This window comes from Dendrobates tinctorius, unplaced genomic scaffold, assembly GCF_039654945.1.
Source record: "Dendrobates tinctorius isolate UK_male_01 unplaced genomic scaffold, ASM3965494v1 ptg000114l, whole genome shotgun sequence".
Classification (NCBI taxonomy): Eukaryota; Metazoa; Chordata; class Amphibia; order Anura; family Dendrobatidae; genus Dendrobates; species Dendrobates tinctorius.
In genome coordinates, this window is record NW_027361782.1 from 513,374 (window position 1) to 524,925 (window position 11,552).

The 11,552-nt window shown below is 39.2% G+C and overlaps 1 protein-coding gene across 1 annotated transcript; it reads right to left on the reverse strand.

The window, feature by feature from the left end:
- Positions 1-1,883: 1,883 nt before the first annotated feature.
- Positions 1,884-10,802, reverse strand: LOC141101040 (uncharacterized). The gene is made up of 2 exons (XM_073589826.1): positions 10,483-10,802; positions 1,884-5,245 (listed from the first exon to the last, which is right to left on the reverse strand). The coding sequence occupies exon 2, from the start codon at positions 5,237-5,239 to the stop codon at positions 2,576-2,578; it is 2,664 nt and encodes an 887-aa protein (XP_073445927.1). The 5' UTR covers positions 5,240-5,245; positions 10,483-10,802; the 3' UTR covers positions 1,884-2,575.
- Between the last annotated feature and the right edge of the window lie 750 nt (positions 10,803-11,552).

Genomic DNA, 11,552 nt, shown 5'->3' on the forward strand with positions numbered 1-11,552 from the left:
CAGTTTGTCCCTATTGTACCATCTATTGTCTGTTCTGGTTTTCTGATCTATTGCTACGTCCCGACTATCCATTCTGTCTAACCCTTTGGTACTGTCATACTTTGACCTCGGCTTGATCTGGTTTCTGTCTCTGTCTATGCCCCTTGGTAACATTGCCCAGTAGTTACCTTTCTAGGAGTTTCCCTGCAGCTCCTAGCTCTGTGGCGCTTAGGCCACGCCCCAAGCAGTCACATGCTTCAGGTCCTGTGAGCCTGGAGCATGCATCGTCACCACTGCTGCCCCACTCCGCAGGTATCTTTGTGCACAGTTTTTGTACTCAGGACACGCGCACTGGCTCAGTGAGCAAGTGCAGTGCAGTGTTCCTGACATTATAGCTGACCAAAAACATTTAAACAAGGTTTGCCCCTTTTTTTTCCTTGAGTCATGGATCCGCTGCATGCTCTCTCTGAGCAAGTGAATAGCCTCACTCAAATGCTGCAAAACCTGTCTTTGGAGCAGCCAACCCTGGCACAGTCACAGCAACAGGTTCAGAGGGAGGTTGCTGATGCCATGCAGGGTTCTTTTCTTTCTGGGACCCGGAGTGAGGGTACCCCAGATGTTTCCTTAATCTCCCCGGAATCACCTGTTAAATTGCCTGACTTTTTCTCTGGGTATAAAAAAAATTTAAGGTTTTTAAGGAGGGGTGCAATTGGGTCGCCCTCCCAGGGCTGTGGGGTACTCGGTACCGGGCTGGTATCAGCGGGATGTGTCACAGCAGCGGTGACCCGATCCGTGGCCCTGGGCGCCCAAGTAATAGGGGAGTGTTATGAATGAGTCACCGAGGAGGAAAAACAAAAACAAGCTAAGCCCCAGAAAACCAGAGAGGTTGGTAACTAAGCAGATTGCAGACCCCTGATCCTATCCACACAACTAGCAGTAGCCGTGGAGCGTACCTACAATGATCCTAGACGCCTCATCACAACCAGAGAACTAAATAAGCCTAAAGCAAGAAAAGGGGAAATCTAAACTGCCCCAGAGCAGACCCCAAAGCAATAGACAGCCCCCAAACATGTATTGTCGGGGAGACAAGATGGAAACACAAACACAGATAGAAAAATAGGCTGAGCAAACGATGGGGCCCACACTAACTAGAAAGGACAGGAAAGGAAAGATGCTGTCTGCAATCACGCACAAAACCCTGCCAAAAAATGTCCAACACTTTCTGATAACAAAAACCCTGAAGTTGCTAGACTTCAATTCCCTATATCAGCACTCTGGTATATTCTGAAGACAGAGCAAAAAGAGACCAATCTGATCAGGGACAAAAAGCAAACTGGCATAAACAGAGACATAAGAATGGAAATTCAGCACAGCCCCAGCAGGGGCTGGCTGACCACAAAAACTGAGTAAACCAGACCAAATCTCATGTGGAAAAATAGCAGAGCACACTTAGCTTGAGAAGGCAGGAACAGGACTGGAAACCAGAACCTCAGGGCAGGAAAAATCACCAGCACAAAATTAGGGAGTCAGCTGTCTTAAATCCAGTCAGAGACTCCTGATGTCCACTCACAGTCCTCCTCCTCGGGTGGCAGGTCTCTGCCATTTAGATCAGCTTCATTACCTACTGTCACCACTAGAGGGAGCCCGGATGGAGAACTCACGACTCCTCTGTCAACACAGCCAGCTCCACCACCCTCACCAGAAGCCAGAGGTAAACCAGAAAATGAACTCACAACAGTACCCACCTTGAGGAGAGGTCACCGAACCCTCATCCACGCCACCAGGCCGATCAGGATGGGCCCTGTAGAAAAATATATATATATATATATCTTCTTGCACGGTTGAGAATCAAAAGTAAAAGCAATGTTGAATTGAGGATAAAATAAATCTTGTTTTTAATTGTTCATTTCAAAAAGTGATTACAAAAAAATGAAGAAAAGTAAGTTCATGACATGCAGTAATTATTTGAAGAGAAAACGAGCATTGTTCTTACATATAGTCTTGAGCAGCTGTGTTGTCCGGGTGTTCGAGAGTCTCAAGGGATATGAGATCTCCTGAACAAGAGTTAGGCCGGCTTTATATACTATTCTGACCTATAAACTACAACCACATATGGTGGCTTGCCACTATGTTCATAAGTTCTTCCATATTAAGTGAACCATAGTTATTTTAACAATATGCATACAGTTATTTATGCATTACCTTAGTCTGAGATATTTAAGCCTAAAGTCTGAGATCTTTAGAACCATTCATTATCTCTAAATAGTCACATTTTGACAGCTTTGACTATTTTGACCTATACATTTGACAAGAGAGACAGCTGTGTGAGCCAAGGCACTCAGAATAAGTCAGTCACTTCTCTAAAGTAAGCAAAGCCTGTTAGCTATTCTGTATGAGAGAATTAATCTATATATTTTTTATTATAGAAATACTGATATTTTACAGTCCCCCCTGATTATGATTTGAGACATATCATAATCAATCCTAACTCATTCTCTCACCATTCGTATCACATTCATTCTTTATTCTGAAAACCTTGTATCAACATCTGCCCTGAATGTCATCTGAATTTTCAAACCTATTGTAAAAACAAAAATTAGATCAGAGAGTTATATTTTTTTCGTTTTAACATCTCTCTTAAAATATCATCTTCCTTTTTCATTTCTATCTTTATATTCTTATAAATACTCCTAATTTTACACATAATAATTATTTGATATATTATACACAGCAAAACTATGATAAATAGAATAACAATCGGATTAGACAATACATTTCCTGCTGCCATTTTCGCTGAAGACTGTGACCAACTAGTTACAGATTTTCCTAAATTTCTCCACCAAGATGAGCCTGACATACTCGTCCATTCATGTTCAATATCATTTAGATTACCTTGTTCATGTCTAAATACAATTTCAGCTTCTTTTAATTGTTTTGTCAGCAGATTCAATAAACCCTTGTCTTTCTTTATCTCATTTGTCCACAAATCCCAAGGGAATTTATTAACTTGTGACAAATTGAACTGGATCGGAAGGATTTTCAGACGTCTTGAGCCTATTGACGTAATATTAATACTTCCTTCCTTCTTTGTGAGAGTTTTAACATTTCCCTCAATACAATATAAACCCATTGTCAGATTTTCGACATGTACACAAGATGAGAAGAATGCAGAAACTGCTTCTCTTCCTGACATGACTTGGAAACAAGTTTTGTTAGCGCTTACTGGTGTCACCAAGTCATGTATCGTGTGGACATTCTCAACTCTGGCATGACAAGAAGTATGATTATGGAAACATGAATGATAAATGACTTTATCCTGTCCAGGTAGACACATTACCTTGGAAACAAAATTTAAGCATGACGAAATGTCTAATTGTTCAATGTTTGTACCATCAAATGCAAAATCTGTGTACTGTAATTGATAATATAACAATTGTGTAGGACTGACAGGAATTCCCAGAACACCTATAGGAACCAGGGTTTCTTCTTTTCCTGACACTGGAATCAATGATGTTCCTACACAAATGTTCTGTTCACATCCTAACCACTTATTTACCCACAAATCTGTATGGTTTAACGCAAAGTGATATTCTATGGGCAAATTTCTTATTAGCCCTAAAGGGGTAATTCCACTTTGTAAGGCTTGTGCAATCATTTTCAGATTGGTGGAATATTCAATCTGAATTTCTAGACATGTTTTGGCCACTTGAGATTCCTGTTCACTTTCCATTAAAGCTAAAGTAGCATCTTGAAGATGTGATACAGAAGATCCCAATACAGTAGCAGTGTTCAAAACCATCTTTTCAAGGACTTGATTCAAGCTTTTCTGAATCTTTACCCCTTTTCCTCCAATATACCCAATATTTTCCAGATCTGATTTAAGTGTATGAATGTCCATAGTGTTAATTAAACTTCCTACTGTTCCTAATCCCCCCAAAATACCTTCAAACACTCCCCTCTTACTTCTAACCTGTGTTGAAGTTCTTTTCCCAAACCATTGTTCTATTCCCATCTCCATGTTAGTGAGATGTGGTTGACACTGGGGATATATAGAAGAGATTTTCCAGTTAGACATGTTAAAGGTCCATACCATGGTCAGAAACACTCCATCTCGTAACAGAGGTTTAGTTTGGAACTGATTGATCTGAAAAGGAGTAGATGGTTGAAATCTTGTCTGTGTGCATACATTATCTACTGCTGACCATATATTTACCTTTACATCTCTACATTGTTTGTAGTTATATTTCGTTAAAATGCAACATTGGTAAAGTCCAGAATCCTTAGGAGATGGATTATCTACAGAAAAAATAAAATCCTTATTTAACCATCTCACGTTACCGGATTGACCTCTGTGTATAACATTTGTTGGACCATTTGAAAAACTTCCCAAAAATGATTTATCTTTGGTCCATATTAACAAAGATTCTGAAGGTAGCTCTAACCTCGTGCTGCATTTTAGTAATAAAGGAGACATATTTTCTTGACTATATACTGCTTGTGGTGTAACCCTTACTTCTGGAGCTATAGTATTTGAAACTGTAAAAACTACAGATACCTGTACTTGTACTGGTTCTCTGGTTATCTGAAAATTCCATGTTTTTACCCAATCCTCATCTCCTTCTGTAATAGAAAGAAATGCAGGATCTAAAACTTTCCCAAATAGTTGTGTCCTTAACCAAGCATCTGTTTTGGATGTTTCAACTTTCCCTTTTGCGATCATATCATTTGTAATATCTCCTGACCACACAGCTTTCTCTTCACCTCTTATCTCTATATTCCAGAATAACACATCTGTAGGACTACATTCCCATGTGCCTGTCTTATTATTGTGTATATAATCTCCTTGTAACTGTGTGAACTTCGTCTTAGGTCCTGTGGCTGCATGTAATATTATGTCAGTGTCATGTATAAAGTGTAGCTCAATACAGCATTTTGCACCAAAACCCATGCAAATGTTTCCAGTAATATCTACTGAATCGTCCGGTATGTCCTCATCTATTAAGCTTTGTAGATTCGTTCCTCTTGGTTTCCTTGGATGTAAAGTTCCTTTGAAAAGTTCCTTCACTTCACTAGTATTTGTTCCATGGTGTGAAATATCTTCAGCGTAGATCACAGTTGAAACAGTACAAAACAGCAGAAATGTGATTCCCATCAGATAGTAGCTTTTCCTGGGAAATTTCTTTTTCTCCTGAAGGATTGGTGTTGAATCCCTTCCATCAAGGACGTGGAGTTTCGTATTCCAGTTCTTATTGGAATCCATTTCTTCCTAAAAGAAATGCAGTATCATTATTTTGCAATATACAGTTTGCATTGATCAACATGTACCCACAATTTTTGTTGTCTGCGGGTATTTTTAACCACCTTAGATGCTCGTTGCACAAGAATCATTACTTGTCCCATGGTTTCGATAATTTCAAAGGGACCTTCCCAATTACTTTCCCATGGTCCATTCTTCCTGAAAGTTTTAATCATCACTAGAGCCCCTTTCTTGAATTTGGATACGTATGGTGGCTCCATTCTCTGCATTCTTGATGCAGCATGTGGAAGAATTGTTTTCAAATTTTCCTGCAACAATTGCAACCATTTGGACCTTGCAACAGCATCTTTTTGTGGTGTAGACAAAAATGGTTCATGAGGAAAAATCAATGGCATTTTTCTTCCTGTCATCAGTTCAAAAGGAGTAAACTGAGTTGTGGCAGAGGTTGTTCCTCTTACACTCAACAGTACAAAAGGTACTGCATCAACCCAAGTATTACCTTTGTCCAATAACATCTTGGCAATTCTGGATTTTATTGTTCTATTCATCCTTTCCACAATACCAGCAGACTGTGGATGGTAGGGTACATGAAACTGCTGTCGTACCCCTAGAATAGCACAAACGGCTTGCATGATTTTTCCTGTAAAGTGACTTCCTCGATCAGAGGTGATCATTCTTGGGATCCCCCAAGTACAAAAGACATGATTAACTAATGCTCTAGCTGTAGACAAAGCATCATCTTTCCTGACAGGTAAAATTTCAACCCACTTAGAAAAAACATCTACCACAACCAATGCATACCTGAGACCATTTTTACCTGATGGTAACGGTCCAATGTAGTCGATTTGTAACGTAGACCATGGACCATCTGCAGGTGCGATTCGGAGTAGTGGCGGTTTCTGTCCTTTTGGTCTTGGATTAATTTGGGCACAAATGAGACATGATTGAACAACACTTTGCACTGTCTCTTCCATCTTTTCCCAGTAAAATTTCTCTCTGAGAATGCCTAACAATTTTTGTTGGCCCAAATGACCCAAACTTTCATGATTGTATTTTGTGAACTCAACCTGTAGATGTTTAGGGACAACAGGACGCAATTCCCCGTTTAAGTCATGACACAAAACCCCGTTTTCACAAACAAAGGGAGGTTTTGGATCAACCCGGGAAGCAACAAGAGATGAGTCTTTTTCTTGTTCTTCCGCAAAAGAAGGGATATGCGTGTCTGTTCTTTGAACTGCTGAAACCTCGAGAGGTTCAGATTCAAACACCTCTTCTCCTGTCAGGGCTGCCTCTTTGGCTAGCATATCTGCGGTTGCATTTCCAACAGATAATTCATCATCAGATTTTTTATGGGCCGGAACCTTGACAATAGCAAAACCATTAGGGTTTTTTGATGCTATCCTGAAAATTGTCTTCAGTGTGTCACTGTGAACAAGAGTCTTATTAGATGAATCTACATAACCTCTTTTTTCCCAAACTGACAAGTAATCTGTCAGTGATCTTACAACATAAGAGCTATCACTGTAGATCACAATGGGACACTGATCATCTGCTTCATTCAGCTGTAGTACCATTTTTACTGCTTCTAGCTCTGCTCTTTGAGCTGAAAAATGACTCGGTAATTTGTGCTTCACAACCTGTCCTCTGTTGGGATAAAAAATGGCATATCCTGAATAATAGTGCCCATCTGAATAGAATCTGGAACCATCTACAAAAATTGGTTCGTCTGTTACCTCTGCTTTCCGTCTGAAAAGTGATGGACTTGGATCCTGAAAAGACTGTAAACAATCATGAGTTTGTCCTTCATATTGCATCAGCTGAGGAAGAACATATTTGGCCTTGTAATCTACCTCAATTTGTTTGGGAGACAATGACAATAACCAATGAGCAAATCTCTGATGTGACACACCTGGGATATTATTCTCAAAGAGAAGTTTTAGTGTAGAATGAGGAGTTTGCAAAATGATTTTGTTGAACCCGACAATATGTTCGGTTGCTTTGACTGCAAAGTACACACCTACCAAGTGTCTTGCACAGGTCTCAAAACCTTTTTCAACAGGTGAGAGAAGTTTTGAAAAATAGCCCAAACTTCTCCACTCTTCTCCCTGTAATTGCAGTAATACAGCAGAAACAGATGTTCCTGATGTATGCACTTGCAAAGCAAATGGAGCCGAAGGATCTACTGTGGACAAAGCAGGTGCATTTTGTAAATTCATTTTCAATTGTTCAAATGAGGTTTGCTGTTCATCACCCCAAGGACCAAAGTAATCACTGTTTTCACCTTTCAAAAGATAATATAAAGATCTGGCCTTATCTGCAAAATTCTCAATGAAATCCCTTGAATAATTCAAAAGACCTAAAAAATGTCTCAATGCCTTGTGTGATGTCGGAATTGGTAGGGAAGCAATTGCCTCAATTCTTTCCTGCAGTGGCTGCCTTTTTCCTGGACTCAACAGCACCCCTAAAAATCTGACCTCAGTCTGCATCAATTTGACCTTTTTGGTGTTCAATTTCAACCCTGCATCATGCAGCAACTCAAACAATTCTGCCAGAAGAGAAACATGTGTCTCTTTATCCTCTGTAGACAATAAAATATCATCCACATATTGCAGAATGCAATCAGGCCTCGAAAATCTGGATAATACCTTTGCCAATGCCTGATGAAAAACACTAGGTGACAAATGTGCTCCTTGAGGTAACCTGCAAAACAGATATTGCTCGTCCAAGAAAGTAAATGCAAACTTATACTGACAACTCTTTTCAAGAGGTATACTGAAAAAACCATTGCTAATGTCCAGTACAGAGAAGTATTTGGCCTTTGCATTTAACCTTGCCATCATGTCATGAGTATCTGCCACAATTGGCGCGACATTGGGTGTATGCTTATTGAACATCCGTAAATCCAATAACATTCGATAAGAACCATCAGATTTCAAAACACACCACAAAGGATTGTTACTTACAGAATTAGCCTTTCGGATAACACCTTGATCTAACAATTCCTGTATGATCTTTGACATAGAGTCAATTGATTCTGGAGGCAATTTATACTGACGCTGTGGCGGGGGATCACGCCCCTCCACATTCACGATAACGTCTTTCATTGTTCCAACCTGATTCCTGAACTGAGCCCAAAGAGAAGGAAAAAGCTGTACAATTTCTGTCAATACCTTGTCATCATTAGTGTCAGGCCACAAATGGTCAGATGACACCACATCATTCAAGCAAATACTTCCAACATGGCTATAATCATTAGGATCAATGACTACCGGTTTACAACCATTGGAATCTTTCCAGATCACTTGATTTCCTAGGTCAACTACCCATCCGAATTTCTGCATAAAATCTGTGCCAAGTATATTTTCAGAATCACGACAATACCAGATGTCAATTTCTGTTTTGAAAGAACTAGGTATTTCCAAAATCACATTGGGAACTAAGGTTGCTTTAGTTCCACCTTTTCCACTGAAACCGACAATTGTACAAACTGGTGAATCTGGGTTTAGCTTCAAATCAAGGTTTGTAACACTTAACTGAGCTCCTGTGTCAATGAGAAATACAACATTCTGGCCTGCTAAACTTACTTTGATAAATGGTCTTCCACAGTCATCCAATGTAACTCGAGTCACAAATTCCAATGGATGTGGTACAGGAATAGTCTGTGATTGTCAGAAAGATGAAGGAGATGGGAGAAGACCAGTGTCCTTTTTAAAAGACCTTGGAATTCTATCCCTTGACTCTGTTTCCTTCACTGTCATTTCTCTGATCTGTCTGATTAATGGTGCATATGGTGACTGTGTTTGTCTGTTGGCAGTATGAGCAGGTGCAGATAATTGTAATGCAGGTGCGGAAGGTGTGGTATATGATTTTGGCATGAGTCCGTTTTCCCTTCCAAGCTTACCTGTTCCTTGTGTACCCATCTCTGATTCTGCTCTCAAAAATTTCCTGCACTGCCACTTCAAGTGTCCAGGTATACCACAAAAATAACAATGGATATTGTTCCTTTGTGTAGTATTTTTACCTCTATGCTCAATGTAATCCCTGCTCTTGGAGATTACTGTGACTCTAGGTTTCAGTTGACTGTCTTCCTTCTCATGAACTACCGCTATTTTAGCCTTGACCTGATTTTGTTTCATGGATCTCCTTATTCTGTCAATAAAAACTGTTGCTTCTTGCAATGATGGCTGAGTGTTAGCCAATTGCACTGAGGCAGGATCTAAGTACTTGAACTTCTTTACAAAAAATTTGATCATGGATGCTGGCTCTTCGTGAGGCCTGAGATCCATTACCATCCTATAGGCCTGTTCAAACTTTACCAAAAAAGAGAATGGGTCTTCAGAAATATTTGTTTGTAAACTCCCTAAAATATCAACTGTAGGCATGTCTTCTCCAGTTGTAAACAATACTAATTGTCTAAGTCTGTCTTCTTTTGTACTATGTGTCATTTCATTCTCATCATTTAATCTGGGTGTGGTCTGTAATCTTTTTCCCATATGTGAAGGTAACCAAACTTTGAATATTTTATTCTTTTGCTCATCATTCAGATTGTATTTGTCTGTGTTTGATTCAAAAGTGTCCGCATTATAAAAGGCATCCATCTTATCATTGTAATTTGGAATGTCTTTTACAATTTTCATTAGCTGATCGTGTATTTTCAGATTAATGCGTGCTGCTCTGTCATGTAATTTTTTCCGTTGTAATTCTACTGCCTCTAATTCCTCTACTGAAGCATCTGGATCTTGCATATTTGGTACAAATGATGACGCAGCAGCACTCTCCTCCTGTTTACCTGTTGATCTTGTGTTAGCAGAAACCCTTTTTATGTCTTGTCGTAATTTAGACAATAACTCTGTCCTGGTATCTATTTGATCTTCCAATTGTTCTATGTGCTCTGACAAAATCAAACAATTTGGACAATCAAAGTAATCCCCGTCAGACTCTTGTGTATCACATGGTGTGTCAGTGTGATTAATGTCTTGTGTGACAATGCATGTTTTATAGGTGTTAGGTTCAGTTTTCTCAAAGACTAGGCTATTATACACATGAACTAGCTGCATAACATTCTGAAGTTTCCTTTGTAATTTTCTTACTGAGAAAAACCTTTTGTCAATTTTAACATTTTCTGCCTCACATTGATTATACAAACTAGACCATAATTGGGCATCCGTATGATTATGAACAAACTTGAAATCTATGTTACTTTTCTTAGCATAATCATGTATAAAATCCATTATATTTTTTCTCACCTATTGAGAGTCTTTCCCGTCAATGGATGGTCCTCTGTGTCCTTATGCAATCCTCAGATCTCCGTCTGGATGAGACGCATGCAGCTCTTTACGATCCTCACCCGTCGTCTTCAGGTTCAGTGTGATCCTTTGTGCCGTGAAATAGTGGAATTCCTGAGGAAGCTTGTACAACAGGTGGTTTTTTAGCAGAGTTCGTGCTCCCCCCTTGCACAATCGAGGAAGGAATGCCAGCCAAAATTAGCACAAAAGATCAATCTGGCTAAGGCTCGCCAAAATGTAGAAAAATATATATATATATATCTTCTTGCACGGTTGAGAATCAAAAGTAAAAGCAATGTTGAATTGAGGATAAAATAAATCTTGTTTTTAATTGTTCATTTCAAAAAGTGATTACAAAAAAATGAAGAAAAGTAAGTTCATGACATGCAGTAATTATTTGAAGAGAAAACGAGCATTGTTCTTACATATAGTCTTGAGCAGCTGTGTTGTCCGGGTGTTCGAGAGTCTCAAGGGATATGAGATCTCCTGAACAAGAGTTAGGCCGGCTTTATATACTATTCTGACCTATAAACTACAACCACATATGGTGGCTTGCCACTATGTTCATAAGTTCTTCCATATTAAGTGAACCATAGTTATTTTAACAATATGCATACAGTTATTTATGCATTACCTTAGTCTGAGATATTTAAGCCTAAAGTCTGAGATCTTTAGAACCATTCATTATCTCTAAATAGTCACATTTTGACAGCTTTGACTATTTTGACCTATACATTTGACAAGAGAGACAGCTGTGTGAGCCAAGGCACTCAGAATAAGTCAGTCACTTCTCTAAAGTAAGCAAAGCCTGTTAGCTATTCTGTATGAGAGAATTAATCTATATATTTTTTATTATAGAAATACTGATATTTTACAGGCCCGGTGAAAAGCACGAACCAATCTATCGGCATGAATGTCAGAGGTAGAGACCCAAAAATTGTCCTCCTGGCCATAACCCTTCCACTTGACCAAATACTGGAGTCTCCGTCTAGCCAGACGAGAATCCAGTATTTTCTTTACCTCATATTCCA